The 18,470-nt window shown below is 46.4% G+C and overlaps 1 protein-coding gene across 1 annotated transcript; it reads left to right on the top strand.

Moving 5' to 3' along the window:
• Positions 1–10,145: 10,145 nt before the first annotated feature.
• On the top strand, positions 10,146–13,005 carry ACTL8 (actin like 8). The gene is made up of 2 exons (XM_036066951.2): positions 10,146–10,505; positions 12,253–13,005. Exons 1-2 carry the CDS (start codon positions 10,158–10,160, stop codon positions 13,003–13,005), a joined length of 1,101 nt encoding a protein of 366 aa, XP_035922844.1. The 5' UTR covers positions 10,146–10,157.
• The last annotated feature ends 5,465 nt before the right edge of the window (positions 13,006–18,470 follow it).

Below are 18,470 nucleotides of genomic sequence, written 5' to 3'. Positions count from 1 at the left end.
GGGCTCCATCCCAGGACCCTGAGATCATGACCTGAGCCAAAACCGAGTTGGACGCTTAACCAACTGTGCCACCCAGGTACCCCAACTCCAACTGATGTGTATTAACTTTTTTATATATTGCTGGGTTTGCTAATATTTCATTGAGAATTTTTTTGTGTCTATGTTCATGAGGGATTTTGGTTTGTAGGGTTTTTTTGCAATATTTTTGATTTGGGTATCAGGGTAATAATGCTGCCCTCACAAAATGAGTTGGGATGCATTCCCTCCTCTTCTGCTTTCTGGAAGAGATTGTACACAATGAGCTTTGTTTCTTCCTTCAGTGTTTGATAAAATTTACTAGTGAAGCCATTTGGCACTGTCATTTTCTTTGTTGGAAGGTTTTTAAACTAAAAAGTCATTTCTTTCTTGAAAAGTTTGAGGGCTATTTGGCTTATATGTTTCTTTTTGAGTGAACCGTGGTAGCTTCTGTCTTTGAAGGACTTTGTTCATTTCACCTACGTTGTCAAACTGATAGGCAGAAAGCCATTCATAATATTCTCTTTTCATGCTATTGAGTTGGAAGTAACGTCACCTCATTCCTGATATCAACCCTTTGTGTCTTTCCTCTTTTTTTTTTTTTCTCTTGGTCTGACTGGTGGTGTATTAATTTATCTATCTTTTCAAAGGACCGACTTTTGGTTTTATTGAGTTTTCTCTATTAGTTTCCTGTTTTCAACTTTTATCATTTCCACCCTCTGCTTGATTTGGGTTTAACGCGTGCTTCCTTTTCTGGTTTCCTGAAGTGGGTGGTTAGATTATTGGCTTGAAACCTTTCTCCTTTTCTCATATGAACATTTAATGCTATAAATTCCCTCTGAGCACTGCTTTAGCTGCACCCCACCCATTCTGATAGGTTGTATTTTTATTTCCATTCATTTCAAAATATTTTCTAATTTTTTTTTTCTTTGACCCATGGGTTATCTAGACTCGCACTATTTAATTTCCAAAGGTTTGGGGATTTTCCTGATATCATTCTATTTTTGACTTCTAGCCTAATTCCTTTATGATGAGAGAACCTGCTTTATATGATTTCAATTCTACATTTGTTAAGGTTTGTTTTGTGGCTCCTAAGGTGGCTTATCTTGGTGAGTGTCCCATGTGCTTTGGAAAAAGAATGTGCATTCTGCTCTTGTTTAATGGAATGCTTTATAAATGTCAGTTGGAAAATTAGCAAAGATACAGAATTCATGAACAGCCAGCCAGCTTGGCTTGTCTACTTCGACTCTCAATTACTGGAAAAGGAGTTGTGGCCTACAGGTCGAATGGTGGATTTTTCTATTTCTTTTTATGCATCTTTTAGTCTTTGCTTAAAGAGTTTTGAATACCTATTCGTTGCATATATATTTAGGATTATTATGTCATTTTGGTGAACCGACCATTTACCATTATACAACACCTGTCTTTGTTCCTGGTGATATTCTTTGTTAGGAAGCCAACTTTGTCTGATATTAAGGTAGCTACTCCTGCTTTCATTTGATTCATTCTTACGTGGTTTAGTTTTTTCTATTCTTTTACTTTAAAAAAAAAATTTATTGTTATGTTAATCACCATACATTACATCATTAGTTTTTGATGTAGTGTTCCATGATTCATTGTTTGTGCATAACACCCAGTGCTCCATGCAGAACGTGCCCTCTTTAATACCCATCACCAGGCTAACCCATCCTCCCACCCCCCTCCCCTCTAGAACCCTCAGTTTGTTTTTCAGAGTCCATCGTCTCTCATGGTTCGTCTCCCCCTCCGATTTCCCCCCTTCATTCTTCCCCTCCTGCTATCTTCTTCTTTTTTTTTTTTTCTTAACATATATTGCATTATTTGTTACAGATCTGAGATTCAACAGTCTTGCACAATTCACAGCGCTTACCAGAGCACATACCCTCCCCAGTGTCTATCACCCAGTCACCCCATCCCTCCCACCCCCCACCACTCCAGCAGCCCTCAGTTTGTTTCCTGAGATTAAGAATTCCTCATATCAGTGAGGTCATATGATACATGTCTTTCTCTGTTTGACTTATTTCGCTCAGTATAATACCCTCCAGTTCCATCCACGTCGTTGCAAATGGCAAGATCTACTGTTCTTTTACTTTTTAACTAATCTTTATCATTGTATTTAAAGTGAATTTCTTATAGACAGTCTGCAGTTAGGTCTTTTTGTTGTTGTTATTCCAACGGACAATCTCTGTCTTTCAATTGGTGTGGCTTGGGACATATTATTTTAGTGTAAATGTCGATATGGTTGGATATAGGGCTACTATTTGTGTCTCTCCTTCCCTGCTCTGTTCTTTTGTTTCCCTGTTCCTTCTTTCTTGCCATGTTTTAGATTATTTGAATGTTTTTTAGTATTCTGTTTTACTTTATCTAGTGTATTTTTGGGTTCCTCTTTGTATTGTTATTATTATTATTATTATTATTATTATTATTATTATTATTGCTTGCTCTTGGGATTGCCATGCATATACCCAGGCTTTTTTTTTTTTTAATTAAAAAAATTTTTTTTTGTATACCTAGCCTTTAACAGTCTAATTAGAGTTAATGTTTACACTTCACATACGTGTAAAACTTGCAACCACATAGCTTATTTCCCCCACCTCCTTTCTCATAGGACTTACAAGCATTACGTCCACATACCCTGGAAACACCACCACACGTTGTTATAACTTTTTGCTTTCAATGGCCATATCCATTTTTAAGAGGAAAAAGGATCCTTTTATTACTGCCCAGATATTTACTAAATCTGGTATTCCTCCTTCACTCCTGCAGTTCCAGATTCTGGTATCGTTGTCCTTCAACCTGAGGAAATTTCATTAGCATTTCTTTTTTCTTTCTTATTTATTTTTCTTTTTCTTTTTCTTTTTTTTATCATTAGTATTTCTGAAAGCAGTGCTGCTGGGGATGAATTTTCTTGGTTTTCCTTCACCTAAGAATGTCTTATTTTGTCTTCATTCCTGAGGGATACTCTTGGTGGGTATGGAATTCTGGGTTGACATTTGTGTCCAATGAGAAGTCTGCAGTCAGCCTAGTTGTTGTCCCCCACCCTCCGTATTTATAATGCTTTCATTTTTCTCTGGAGGCTTTCAAGATTAAGCAAGAGAAAACTTCAGTATTTGGTAGTTGACTACACTGTGTCTACACGTGTGTTTGTGTGTTTTATTTTTTAAATTTATTCTCTTTGGGGTGTGGTGTGCCAAGCTCCCTGAATTGGTGATTTATGTCTTTCACAGAATTTGGGAAATTTTTAACCATTATTGCTTCAAATACTTTATACTGTGCTGATCTTTCTTCTCTTCTTGTGGGACTTCAATGACATGAATATCAGACGTTTTTATATTGTCCCATGGGCCTCTGAGGCTCTTTTTGTTATATTATTTCCTTCCTGTTTTTTTTTTTAACTCTAACTTTAATAATTTATTAAGGAATACAAAATATGAAATATGTAAATAGTAATATTAAAACATGAAATGTTTGAGGGGGAATAAATATACACAGCTTTTGCATATGATGAGGTTAAGTTGTTACCAGCTTAAAATAGACTGTTAGAACTCTAAGACATTTTAGATGAAGCTTATGGTAATCATAAAGGAAAATCCTATACTAGATATACAAAAGATAAAGAGAAGTGTGTCAGAGCATACAACTATAGGAAAGCATCAAATCACAAAGGAATTCAGTAAAAGAGAAATAAAAGAACAAATGAATTATCAAACAGCCAAGAAACAATTAATATACTGGCAATAGTAGGTCTTTGCATAACATTAATTTCTTTACATGAAAATGTAATAAATTTTCCAATCAAAAGACAGTTGTTAAATGGTCAAAATAAAAACAAGAACCAAATCTACATTAACTGTAAGACACTCACATCAGACATAACTGCTTGCATAGACTGAAACTGAAATGATTGAATAGGATATTCCATACTAATGAAAACCTAAACAAATAAGTAAATAAATAAAGAGTTTCTATGCTTATATTAGACAATAGAGACTTTAAGTAAAAAAAAAAAAAATTAACTGGATTATTTGTTTTCTTGGGTGTTGAGTTTGAGAACTTTTTTTTTTTTAATTTTTTTATTGTTATGTTAATCCCCATACATTACATCATTAGTTTTAGATATAGTGTTCCATGATTCATTGTTTGTGCATAACACCCAGTGCTCCATGCAGAACGTGCCCTCCTCAATACCATCACCAGGCTAACCCATCCTCCCACCCCCCTCCCCTCTAGATCCTTCCTGTTTTTCAGATTGGGTAATTTCTGTTGATATCATAATTTATCTTATTCATTGCTCTGCCACCTCCCTTCTACTATGGAAAAGATTTTTAAAAAATTCAGATATTATGCATACCTCTTGATTCTTTTTATAGAATCTACTTCTCACTGAGAACACCTGTCCTTCCCTTCACTTACAGCACGTCTACATGTATGTCCGTTATAACCGCTGTTCAGACGTCTTCAGTAATTCCAGCATCTGGGTCATCTCAGCGTTGGCATTTATCTTTTCCCTGAAGGATTAATTAGGTTTCTCTGATTCTCTGTGTGTTGGGTAATTTTGGTTTCTACACTGGATATCCTGAATATTCTGCTTGGAGGCTCTTCTGGAGAACACTTGTTTTCTTGGTTCTGTTTTAGCGTGCAGCGGCCCAGCTGGGCTCAGGCTGTACTTGGTCTTCTTCCATGAGTGGTGGTTCCAATGTCAGTTCCACTCATAGTGGCTTCGCGCTGCTGCTTGGGTCCCTCCCTCGCACGCACAGGTGCATCTGGGCCTTGAGCCGGTTCTTACACTGAACAAGAGGAGTCCTTTCTCTGCTCTCTTCTTTCCATCCTCGTTGACTTACAAGGGCCCCCTTTCCTGATGTTATGGCCAGAAAGACAGGTCTTCCCTTGGTCTTAGAGGTCAGTTACACCCTCCTGAAGCTTGGCTGGGAACCCATTGCAGGCCGACACTGCAAGAGAAAAGGGGAAATAGAACAGACGAGAACTTCACCCCTCCTTGGGTTGCTTCTCTAAGTTTTGATTCTTCTCTTTAATCTGCCTGTTTTGCTTTTCCTTTTGCTTTTTGCATTTTGTTTGACGTTGTTAGTTATATTCAGTGGGAGGCAGGGCTGCAGTACTCTGTCCTGGCTAGCACCAGGAGGCCGTGATAATGTTCTTTATGTAATTTTATTTCTCTGATCCACAATTGGAAAATGTACATTGTGTTTAGTGACCCTGTCCTTCAATTTCGAACCCTTAACATTTCTTTTGTTACGTGCACTGCTGATGTTTTTGCAGAGCAGGGGGCCAGTTTTGTAGATCTCTGTCTCCTACCTCTCAGGCTTTTCTCCATTGGTGACACTGATGAAACTCTTTTGCCAAGGCTATTGGTGACTTCTGTGTTGCTAAATTCCATGGATATTTCTCAGTCTTCATCTAATTTCTCTCTTCTTGACATATTTTCTCTGCTTGGCCTTTGACATGCCCTCCTACCCCTTAGCCACTCCTTCTCATCGTCTTTACTGGTTCCTTCTCAACGCCCAGCCCCTAGACCTTAAATTACCTGCAGGCACTGCTTTTGATCTATCCCGAGTCTCTTCATGAGTTCATCCATGCCCAAAACTTGCAATTTCATCCACTCAGTAAGTTCCAATTATATCTCCAGCTCAGACATCTGCAGACTCTGCCTCCGGGCATCGTCATGCGTACCTAATAGGCATCGCAAACTGTTATCACGTCCAACATAAAAAATCCCAATTTCCTCCCTGCCACAAACCTGCTCCTTCTACGGTCTTCTCCTTCTCAGTGAGTGGGTACTTCATTCTTCCAGCTTTTCAGGCCCCAGATCTTGGTGTTTTCCTTCATTCTTCTCCTTGTCTCATGCTCCACTCTAACAACAGTCTTCCCTAAGTACATCCAGAGTCTGATCACTTCCCACCCTCTTTCCTGCTGTCACCATAATGCAGGCCACTGTCATCTGTCATGTCCTTTCCATCCCCTGCTTCTACCTTGACCTCTGTGCTCCATTCTTCATATCAGCTCAAGTGGTGTGTGTACGACTCAAGCTAGATCATCATTCCTCTGTTCAACCCCCACGCCCCCAGTGGTTTCCCATGTCTCTAAACAATATGAAGGCCTGCGAGGCCCGCCCAAGATCTTTGGCACCCTTCCCCTCGCCCACTACACACCTCTCACTATATGGTCCTCCTGGCTGTTCCTAGAACACACGCACCAATTTCTTCCTCAGGGCCTTTGCACCTACTGTTCCTTTGGCTTGGACACTTTTCCAGGTAATCGCATGCTCTCACTCTTGTTCTCTGCTCACAGGTCACCTGATAGAGAGGCCTCCCCTGACTGCCCCATCTAGAACAACACCACAACTCTGTGCTCCTTATTCTCCCTGGCCCTCTTACCAGATTTTATTTTTCTTCATTGTACTCAGTCCCACTCCCCTCCCCCTGGCATGATGTATTTGATCTGGTGCTTACTGACAATCTTTCTCAGTAGGATGTTGAGTCTGGGAGGGCAGGAACCGCTCCACTGAGTCGGGCTAGAATGGTTCTTGGTACATTGTGGGTGCTCCGTGGAAATTTGTAGTATTGGTGACTCAGTAAAAATGCTTTTGAATATGTAGATTTTATCTCTGTCCTTGAAACTGGGCTCCGTGGCGTCCCCCAGACTTTCTTCCTACGTCATGGCCCAAGAGAGGAATGGCGCACTGCCTCCGTGCCTTCTGTTCCCAGGCAGGTCACTCAGGCCACCAGCCTGCCCTCCCCCCCACCCCCCCAGTGAGCATCTTGTTGCACAACCACAGTGGAAGTCATCCCAGCAGCCTGTCCTCCGATTCGGAAGGCCAGGGCCAGGGAAGCATCTACCAGTGAGCCCGCTCTTGTGATGCAGGGAGGTCGGTGGATGTCATCCAGGTACCCGGTTCTCCATCACTGGGTGATTCAGGATGAGCAGGCCAGGGAGGAGGCCAACACCTCGGCCCCATCTCTCTTCCTTTTTGCTCTCCCCCGTCTGATGTCAGAGCTATTTCAAGGTGGTGGAGCCTCATCACTGCCCCAAGGTTGGTGGTGGTGGGGAGCCTCTGGCCAGGGCCGGCAAGCGGCTGTCATCCCCCACAATGATGTGCGGGCTCAGCTGCTGCCCAGAACGGAGGCAGAGCATGGAGCCGGTGGGGTGACAGCCCCAGATTTCACCTTCGGGCCGCACTGCGTTCCTGGATGTTGCTCTTACGGGAAACACCCATGTGCATTCTGGGCACCGAGGCTGCCGTCTGGGTGACAGGTCGCATTCTGCAAGGTGATTGCATCAACCTTCATGTGTCCCCACACCCACAGGTTTTTTCCCTTAACATTTTTTACTTAGAGTAAAAATCACTCTTTGTAGTGTATAGTTGCAAGAGTTGACAAACGTATATGGTTGTAGACTCACCCTCACCACCCAGATCTAGCATGGTTCTGTCATCACCCCCAATCTTGCCATAACCCCTCGTGGCCACCCCCGCTCTCCACTCCTGGCCACTGGCACCCCCAGATTTGTTTTCTTTTTTTTTAAGATTTTATTTATTTATTTGGGAGAGAGAGAGAGTGAGCAAAAGCAGGGGGAGCAGCAGAGGGAGAAGGAGAAGCAGGCTCCCCCGCTGAGCAGGGAGCCCAACGCGAGGCTTGATCCCAGGACCCCATGATCATGACCTGAGCCCAAGGTAGACACTTAACCGACTGAGCGACCCAGGAGCCCCCTCTTTTCTGTCCTTATACGTTTGCCTTTTCCAGAATTGTCATGGGAATCGAATCATACAGTTGTTGCCTTTTGAGTCTGGGTTCCTTCCCCCAGTGCACTTGAGATTTATTCGTTATTACACGTACCACTTGTTCATATCTGTTTGTTGTTGAGTATTACTCCACTGAAGGGAGATTTGTTTATCCATTCTCCAGCTGAAGGATCATTAGGTGGTTGCTCGGTTTTGATGATTATGAATAAAGCGACTATAAACATGTGCATGAGGGTTTTGGGGTGAATGTAAGTTTTCATTTCCCTTGGGGGAATACCTAAGAGTGGGAATCCTAGGTACGGTGGGTGTATATTTACCTTTATATAAGAAGTTGCCAAACTGTTTTCCAAAGTGTTTTATTTTGCATTCCCACTGGCAGCGTTTGAGGGCTCCAGGCCCCCTACGTCCTCGCCCCTCGCCTGGTCCGGTCAGCCTCTGACCTTGGGCGTTCTCCTAGCTGGGTGGTGCTGTCTCATTGTGGTTTTAATGGTCATTTTTCTAATGACTCATGAGTTCAGCCTCTTTTCATATGTTTACTTGCCATCCGTATATCTTTTTTGTGGTGTGTTTGAGTCTTTTGCCCACTTGAACTATTGGCTTGTTTTTCTTATGTTGGGTTTTATGAGTTTGTTCATTATAGTTTTGGGATGCAAGTTGTTTATCAGATATATGGTTTCAAATACTTTTGCCCAGTCTGTGGCTTGTCTTTTTTTCCCTTCACAGTGTCTTTCAAAGTGCAAGTTTCTGGGGTGCCTGGGTGGCTCAGTCGGTTAACTGTCTGCCTTCGGCTCAGGTCATGATCCCAGGGTCCTGAGACTGAATCCTGTAGTGGGGCTCCCTGCTCAGTGGGGAGTCTGCTTCTCCCTCTCCCTCTGCCTCCCCCCACTGCTTGTGCACTCTCTCTTGCAAATAAATAAATAAAATCTTTTTTTAAAAAAGTACAAATTTCTTAAATTTTGACGAAGTCCGGCCTATCATTTCGTTCTTTTACAGACCAGGCAAATGATGTTCTCGCTAAGGAAATTTTACTGTATCTGAGGTCACAGTGATGTTCTCCTCTGTTTCTTTTAAAAGTTGTATTCTAGTTTTAGGTTTTAAGTTTAGATCTATCATCCATTTTGAGTTTTTTTTAATAAGGTGTGAGGTATGGATTGAGGTTCATTTTTTTTTTTTTTTTTTTTGCATGTGGATATCCAGTTGTTCCCTATCATTTACTGTAAAGACCGTTGGCCCTTCCTTTCCTGGTTTTTGCACCTTGTCAGACTTTGTGAGGATCTGTGTCTGGACTTGTCATTCCATCCTCCGTGTCTCTATGACGAATATTTCACCAATGCCACATTGTCTTGGCTACTGTAGGTTTGCAGTAAGTCTGGAAATCAGGTAGTGACCACACCTGCCTTTCCGGCATGGTGGTTCTTACTCTCCCCACTTTACAGGCGTTGAAACTCACCATGATCGTGGTCGGACATCGTGGTCAGTTATGCAGTAACTTAGTCGCCTAGCTCCTACTCAAAACCCGCTTCTCGGGCTTAGCCTGATGCTCAGAGTGTGGCCTTTGGAATCTGCTTTGGGTATAATTGTCAGCCCTGCCGGTCAGTTGCGTGGCCCTGGGAAAGTAACTCCAAGCCCTCCGTGCCTCAGTGTCCCCACCTGTAAAATGGGGGTCACAGTGGTGCCTGCCTTACGGGTTGTGGTACGGCAGAAATATCACCTGCTCAAGCCATATGAAAGTGCATTTGATCATTTTTGACTGGCACGAATGGCAGTTTTACATAGTTCAGCCTCCCATGCAAGGTGTTCCTCCTAGAGCTAGACCGAGGGCATGCACCCCAGAAATGGTAGCTCTGCAGGTTGTCCTTGTCATCACTGTCATTGTCACCATGGTTACCACTGTTCATGCTGCTATTGCCCCTATGCTGTTACTGCGAGTGCGGTGGGCCCCAAGGCTCATGACCCTGAGTCCTCGAATCAGGCAGCCAGCCACCATCAGGCACCATCACTTCCTGGGTGAAAGCTTCTTGTGAAGGCTGCCAAGAGTAGCAGGGCCCAACCTCTGCTCCTGTGGAGTGGAAGTGTGCCCCTGGTATAACAGACGAGTGTGCGAAGTACAAGGGGAGAGGTGGGTGGGAAGGAGGGCTTGGCAGGACTTCGCAGGCAGGGCCTTGTAGGATGATTAGGAGTTTGAGACAGGAGGAACATTGCAGGTACAGCTTGTGCAAAGGCTTGGAAGGGGAGATGGACACACTTTAGGGGAGCCTGAAGCTTGACTCTGGGGTGGAGAGTGGGCAGCAGGGGTGGCCTGGAATAATCCCCCATCCTTTCCCTCCACAGTCGAGTCCAGAAGACCTCTCCCACCTCTGCCTTCACCATGGCTGCGAGAACCATTATCATCGACCACGGGTCTGGCTTTCTGAAGGCTGGCTTGTCTGGGTGGAATGAGCCGCAGATGGTCTTTCCGAGCATCGTAAACTACGTCCCGTGCAGGGAGAATCCTGGCCCCAGCTATGCCCAAAGGCGCGTGAGTCTAGGCATTGACGTTTGCCATCCTGATACCTTTAGCTACCCCATCCAGCGTGGCCGTATCCTCAACTGGGAGGGTGTGGAGCACATCTGGTCATTTGTCCTGGAGAGACATAGACGGGAGCATGAGGACTTCCCTGTGATGGTCACAGAGTCCCCTCTGAAGGAGCCTGCGGACCGACGGAAGACCCTGGAGGTAAGGCAAGTGGGAAATAACCTGGCATTTTGTGTTCAGACATGACTGAGTATCAGGAACTCTGCTTTCTAACTAATTTGCCCCATAAATGTTTCCTGAGTACCCAGTGTGTGCCTGGCACTTGTTGTAGGTAAGATGGGGTTCATGGAGTTTCCTCCAACAGATGGAGACACAGCAGTTGAAATGCTCTGTGGAGAAGGGGAGACACTGGATACTTTGTTTGTGGATCCCATAAATGTTCCAAGATCATATTCCACCTTGACTTCGCAGGGGTTGGGTCTTTCAGGCCCCAGAGGCTGTGGGGAGTGCTTAGATTTTACTCTAAATCAAGGTTCAGCCAACTACAACCGGTGGGCCAAATTGGCCCACCATCTGTTTTTATAAATAAAGTTTTATTGGAACATAGCCATGTCCACCCATTTACATATTGTCTTTGGCTACTTTCATACCATATCAGCAGAGCTGTGATACTTGTGGCAGAGACCGTATCCATACTGTGTAAAGGCTAAAAAACTTACTCACTGTAGGTTTGCTAGATAAAATCCGTGGTGCCTAGTTAGAGCTGGATTTCAGATAAGCAACAAATAATACTTTAGTATAAGCATGTCCCAAGTATTGCATGGGACATACGTATATGAAAACATTATTTGTTGTTTGTCTGAAAGTCGAATTTAATTGGGCAGCCTGTATTTTTATTTGCTAAATTTGGCAACCCCAACTGTCTAGCTTTTATAGAAAATGCTTGCCAAGCTCTGCTCTAAATAAATCGGAAGATCCTGGAGAGTTTTAAGTGGGATTCATATTTAATTTCCTATTTGAAAAAGAGGACCTTGGCTTCTATTTGGGAAGTGGGTGGTGGTGGGACAGTATTCTGAGTGTGGGTGTGGGGGAGCTCCCCCCTGCCTCAGTGGGAAGATGGTCCTTCTGGGGCCTGAAGAGGAGGCTACCTGGCCAAAGGCCACGGCAGATGGCAGACTAGTGCCACCTTTCTCTGTCTATAGGGTCAGAAACCTGGGGATGCAGTCAGAGCTGGGGAATTAGGGAGGCAGTTGGGGTGCCAGATCTGTAAAGATCTGGGTGGAGAGGGAGTGTGGTGGTGGGTGGGGGAGAAAATCAGCCTAGGGACTTTGCCAAAACCTAAATGTCAGAATTCCAGTTTTGTCTTGATGTGTGGAGGAAAAAAGACTTCACTTACCAGGAGGTGAGAGTATGTATCTCCCTCCCTCCCTCCCTTCTTTCTTCCTTCTTTCCTTCCTTCCTCCCCCTCCTTTTTTGGAGGCAGTGGTGGATATGATATATGTGTTTCTTGTCTAATTTCTTCTTCTCTTTTCTAAAGAAATGGGTCAGGCAGCTGATCTGCCCCTTGGCCGTAGCCCCCGTTGGTCCTGGGCTCACACAGCCAAGCATCTCAGCACCATTCCATGTAGCAGCTGACAGTTCCTCCCACCCCTCCACCAAAAACAGTCTTCTGAACAGTGGGGGTCCTCAAACTGCCCCCCCCCACCCTGGAGCAAATCCGACTCCTAATCCTCTAGCGCCTCCCTTGTTCCCACAGCATGAGCTCCAGGGGCCGTGGGCCCCACCTCCTCGGGGCAGGCCCCCCCCCCCCCAGGGGACACAGGTCTGCACCTGCTTCAGTTCCGGGAGCTTAGCACGTAGCTCAGTCCGGGGGAAAACAGAAACCAGAAATGGATCGGGGCCTTTTGTGCGGGGGAAATACCCTAGTGGCTCTTCTCCCTTCTTGCAGATTATGTTTGAGTTACAGGATGTGCCGTCCATACTGCTAGCCGACCAGCTGGAGATGTCCCTGTACGCCTCCGGCCTCCTGACCGGCGTGGTGGTCGATTCCGGCTACGGCCTGACCCGCGTGCAGCCCTTCTACCTGGGCCGCCCGTTGCGGCCCAGCGGCAAGACGCTGGAGTTCGCGGGCCAGGATCTGTCGGCCTATCTCTTCAAGAGCCTCTTTAAGGAGGATTGCAACCGCCACAACCTGTTTCAGCTGGAGACGGTGGCCACCACCCAGATGAGCAAGTGCTACGTGCCCCAGAATCTGGCAGAGGCGCTGGACTTCCGCCAGAGCCTGCCGAGCGGCTCGGATGAGAACAACACCTATCAGCTCCCCGATGGCACCCCGGTGGAGCTGACCCCCTTGCAGCGGCTGGCCCCCGAGATGTTCTTCAGCCCCCAGATGTTCGACCTGCAGGGGCCCAGCATCTCCCAGGCCGTGGTGGATGCCATCTTGGCCTGCGAGGCCGCTGTGCACCCGCTGCTCACCTCCCACGTGATGGCCTGTGGGGGCAACACCCTCTACCCCGGCTTCACCAAGCGCCTGTACAAGGAGTTGATTGCAGATCATTTCTGCTCCACCAAGGCCACCATGTGGGTGGGTTCTAACAGAAACTTTAGCGTCTGGCTGGGGGCGTCCGTTGTGGCCCATCTGTCTTCTTATAAGTCCGAGTGGATGACCAAAGAGGAGTATGAAGAGAGTCAGAGGCTGTGACCCGTCCCAGGGGCTCAGGGGGATTAATTTCCAGTGACAGGGTCGGGGCAGGGGTGGAGTTAGCTGGCTTTGAAATTCCGAAGTTATGAGGGTGTTTTTTAGGTTCTAGGGTTTTATCTCGTTTCAAGAGTGGGATCCAGCCCAGAGGAGGACAGGGAAGCCTTCTGGGGACAGTGTCTCCAGGGGGTGGTCTGTCATTTGGAGAGGAGTAGTCAGTTAACATCTCCAAATAGCCACTTACCTTTTGCTGGCATCTTCCTTGGGCTGTCCTGTTCTCAGTTCAGTAGGTTTTAACCAGGGCAAGAGAGGTGGGGCCTTCTGCTGGGTCTCAGTTATTTTTGACTAGGAGATGGGGGGTGGGATGGGAGAGATGAAGTTTTTCTAGTTCTACTCATTCTCTCTGGCCAGGGAGGATTTCCTACAGGTGAGCCCGAGGGCCCTCCCTCCTGTGGCCAGGGTCTTGTTTTATATCTGCAAATAAACAACTTCTTTGGAACTGGTGTTAGCTTCTGTTGTGGACGGCGGTGGCGGGGTGGAGTATAGGGAGTGTGAGTACATGAGGACCAGGATGGGTCCAGGGCAGCCTCTGGGGACCCACTGAGCCGGATGGAGCCCCCCGTTCTTCCTCTGCCACAATCTCTCTCTTAATCCCAGCTGTCCCAATATTCTGGTAAAGTTTGAGTTTCTACTAGTGTAACATTTATTTGGTAAGTATTGGAGGGACTATGGGTGAAAGATACTAGAGGTTTCTGGTTTCAAGGAGTTTGCAGTCCACTGTGGGGACATAGGCAGTAAATAAGGAAAACTATTTGAGGCGACAAAGAATGAAATAATGAATCAAATGCAAAAAGGTCACATGATCTGGGGGATTGGGGCCGCCTACTTTTGATGGGGTAGCTTGAGATGGGACTGCTGGGGACCATGGGTGAGGGGTCACCACCCCCTCCTTCCTTGTCACACTGTGAAGTTACACTTCCCAGGACACCACCACCCCACCATAGGTAGGGTCACCTGACCATGCCATAGGTTCTGGCCAGTTCAGAGAATGCCTGACCCTTAAAATAACCCTATCAGCCTGCAGGGTGTGGGGGATCCTAATGGGGGAAGGGCAAAGCTGCAGATGGAAGGAGGCTGAATGACTGGCTGGAGCATAATACCCCCCCTCCCAAGCCCCACCCAACCCCATTGCACTGCACTGGGACATGAGGAAAAATCTGCCACATTCAGCCACTGAGATTTGAGGGTTGTTTGTTACAGCAGCTGTTTTGCTTACCCTGACTAATACACAGAACTATTTATTTAACAAATTTTTTTTATATTAAGTGGCAAAAGTGAGGTTCAAATCCAGTCTGGGTCCTCAACCACAGTGTTATATGGCTGCTTCTGAACAGGGCTCTTAGTTCCCTAATGTTAATGGAGTAATAAGTGCAGTGGGCAGAAGATTGGAGCCCAAGGAACCCTGACGTTTCAGGGACAGGAGGGGGAGTTTGAAGGCCAGAGTCCAGCTCATGTTGTCTTTGCCACATGAACCATACTGTCTCAGCCCCAGCGTTATCCCTAAACTTGAGACATCAGTGGTCCCCAGGAGAAGTGGGACCTGTAGTAGAACAGCTCAGAGCCAGCTTGGCCTGGGCCCCAGGGACTCGGAGTCAGATTTGAGTTACGGCCTGGCCCTGTCATTAGCTAAGCTACCTTGGGCAAGTTGCTTAACCTCTCTTGAGTCTGCTGGGTATAAAATAGGGAATAATACTCCCTTCCCTCAGAGATTTGGTGTTGAGGATGAGCTAAGATGAAGAAAGAGAAGTCCCTTTTTTGTTTGTTTTTTGGCTTTTTAAAAAAGATTTTATTTATTTATTTGATAGAGAACAGGAGAGAAAGTGAGAGAAAGCACAAGCAGGGGGAGCAGCAGAGGGAGAGGGAGAAACAGGCTCCCTACTGAGCAGGGAGCCTGATGTGGGGCTTGATCCCAGGACCCAGGGATCATGACCTGAGCTGAAGGCAGACACTTAACAAACTGAGCCACCCAGGTGCCCCAAGAAGTCTCTTTGAAAACTAGAAAGTGTTATTGAGATAGGAGAGGTGACTTTAAATTTTATAATATGATACTGCTTTCCTCTTAATCAGGAGTATGAATAACAATGGCAGTCATCAGTCATCGTGCATTACAAATGGAGTCACATTCAATCCTCACACACACACTGTGATATTTGTCCCCATTTACACACAGGAAAACCAAAGCTGAGTGATGTGAAGCTCGTGCTCAAGTTCACACTCAAGGTCAGGCTAATAAAGGATTGTCACAGTTAGGAATAGATTCAGCATTTCTAGAAAACTAGACTAAAAGTGGCTGAAACATATGGGGATTTCTTTGTCTCAGTGACAAGTAGGCAGCCCTGAGGAACAGCAGTATGTCTATATCATCAAGGACCCTTTCTGTTTTTCAGTTTTTCCACCTTTAGCGTGTTGCCTCGTGAGCACAAAATGACTGCAGCAGCTCCAGGCATCACATCTATATTCCCTGCTGGAAAAGGAAGGATGAAAGGAGTGTGCCATCTGAGTCTATCTCTTTATAATAGGAAAGTCTTAACCAGCAGACTTCTGTTTCTGACCTAGGGCATCTGTCCCTTGGCAGAGGAGGTATTTGAACCTAGGTCCATCCATACTAAAGCCCATGTGGTTCTCCACAGTGCCAGACTGCCATCCCAGTCTTCTGGGCCCTATTAGACCTGTTGGCTTGAGAAATGAAAATGTGTGATTTTTTCAGGCGTGAATGAAAGCTGCTTTTGGGTGGCAATCAAGTGTTGACATGCTAAGTAGTAATCTTTGTGCTCCAAACTGGTTTATTTGTGTGTGCTCCTGAACTTTAAAAGGCAGAAGGGGGGAAACTCAGAAATGAGTATGAGGGAGAAGAGGAAGCTGGAGAAGAGATGGGCAAGGGGTATTTTTTTTTTCTTCCTTATTTAGCTCTGGGCAACTGTCATCAGGACTCTTTTTCTCATTTTATTCTGAATGTAACATTTAACCTTTCTGTTCAAGCATCAAATCTGGCTGCCTGGTGTATAATTACGAACTTTTCTTCGCTTTCTCTCCCCCCTCCCCCACCCCAAAAGCTTTTAAAACTCTCTCGCTGGGTACCATCTTTCTCCTCCGACTCTCCAATTAAATTAAAAATAGCAGCTCCGTGGGGCTGTGCAGGGCCATCAACTTAACATGGAGCTCCTGGCATGCCAGGCCTGGCGGGGCGGTGAGTGGTGCCCGGAAGATGCCTGCCGGCTCCGGCATGGCCTGGCAGCTGCTAAGAGCTGGGAGGAGCTTCCCCTCCACAAGGGGTCTGGGGCTGCCTGCCAGGGGCAGCCAGGTGCAGGGGGGTGGGAGGCAGGGTCTTGGCAGCTAGGGAGGGGACGCTGGTGGAGGGGACAAAGGAAAGGGCCCCGAGGTGGGCTGTTCCTGGCTGTGAGGGTACAGTCCTGCCAGATTCTGCTACCAAGGCTGGGGCTTGACCCCCTTGGGTTTGGGTTTGGGTGGGGTTTGGACACCCACGTTCCCTGAGATCACCCTGGTAGGAGCTTTAGGTTCTGCTGATGCGGAGGACAGAGTGAACGCTGGTATCCTCCTGGCTCTAGGAGAGACTGTCATGGCCTCTTTCGCCTCTGGGTCCCTTTCCTTTAGATGGTGACATGGACGAGGGCTCAGACTCTGAAGCCAGACTGTCTGGGTTGGCGTCCCTGCTGGGCTGCTTTCTGGCTCTGTTGCCTTTGGGGAGGATACTTAACCCCCTGTGCCTCAGTTCTCTCGTCTGTAAAATGGACCTGGTGGAGAGGCTTCCCTCAGGGTGGTTTTGATGATTGTCATAGGGGTTTGATGAGTTAACATCTATAACTTCGCAGGTGCCAGACACATAGGGGCTAGCTATTATTATCGTACATTATTATTATAACTATTATTATTTCTATACACACCAGTCTCTATTAACCAAGTCCTCAGGCAAAAACCTGGATCTTCTGTTTATTTTTGCTTGCTCACATGCAGGTAAGTGCTAGTGATACCAAACGGATAAAACATCGTAAAGCGCTAGCTTACTTTCCAGGGGGGACGTGTTTGCAGGGTAATTTCTTGTCTGAGTGATGGAGCAGAATCACATTGTCACAGAGTGGCTGGCTACAGAGAGAGGCAGTCAGCCAGAGGGGTCTTCCGTAGGAAGGGATTCCTGAGATGACTCTTGCAGAGGAGCAGGACTTAGCACATGCTGTTCCTTTTGTTTGGAATGCTTGTCCCTGCCACCAGCCCCATAGCTGTCTTTGACAACCTGGTATCTGGGGTTAGATAGATGGGGCACTTAGAATGGCTGGAGAATGAGGGCAGTAGGTAGTGGGGACAGGTGGAGGTAGGTAGGGCCAGCTCTTGAAGGACATTGAGTGTCACACCCAGGAGTGGAGACTTCAGAATTGTAAGCAGAGTCATGACGTCACTTGCATTGGAGCTCTGGGTATAGCTTGGAGAATGGCCTCGAGAGGGACCAGACCAGAGCAATAGCATAAATCAAGAAAACACTCATTCCATTAGACTCTAGGCTAAATGTTCTGTGCCGTCCAGACCCTGCTCCGCTCTGATGCTTTAGGCTGGGGATTTAGTATGGGTGGTACTTGGGGTGGCAGTGGGTTTGAGGGACCAGCAGACCGTCCGTCCTATCACCTGGCAGCTGTCTGGTAGTCGTTAGTTTTAGAGCACCTTGACCTGCATAGTGAGAGGCAGCCTGGGGTGCAGGACTCGGGGAGAGGGGTCTCCCAGGTGAGAGACTGAGATGGATGGAGGGCAAGAGAGTGCCCTGCCTCACCGTCCCAGTGCTTGGCTCCAGCGTTCTCCTTCCAGCAATGCAAATGCTGGACAGCTCCCGGGCTTCTCACTCCCTCCGCCTCATTCTCCATCCCAGAGCCAACAATCCCGGCTCATGGAGGAAGCCTGGCTGGCTGACCAGAGGGAGCTCTGGTCTGGGAGTCAGACACTGACTGGGCTTGACTCTCTGTTTCCCTCCACATGCTGTGTCGCCTGGGGCAAAGAACTGCCCCTCTCTGGTAAAGAGATGATTATAGCACCCTACCTCACCGGGCTGATATGGGGCTTAAAGTCACTTATCCATTCAATGACTATTAGGCACCTACCTTGTGCTGAGCCCTTTTCTATGATCTGTTAAATTGAGGAATGTTTGTAAAGTGGCTTAGCACAGTGCCTGGCACATATTGGTGCTCAGTAAGGGTTAAGTTTCTCCCTGGGTCCCTGGTCTGCAACAAAAAGCCAGGATTAGGAGCCATCAACCACACATTGGCATCACAAAGCACGCCCTGAAGCTGTAGCATGCTGCTAGCTAAGATTCTTTTTCATCCTGTCCTTTTGATGAACTTTTCCACTAAGATGTTAGGATCTTGATATACAACCACTCCCAGGCATCTTTGGCTTCTTAAAGAGGC

This window comes from Halichoerus grypus, chromosome 5 (genome assembly GCF_964656455.1).
Source record: "Halichoerus grypus chromosome 5, mHalGry1.hap1.1, whole genome shotgun sequence".
NCBI lineage: Eukaryota > Metazoa > Chordata > Mammalia > Carnivora > Phocidae > Halichoerus > Halichoerus grypus.
This window is presented reverse-complemented; position numbering and strand designations above follow the sequence as displayed.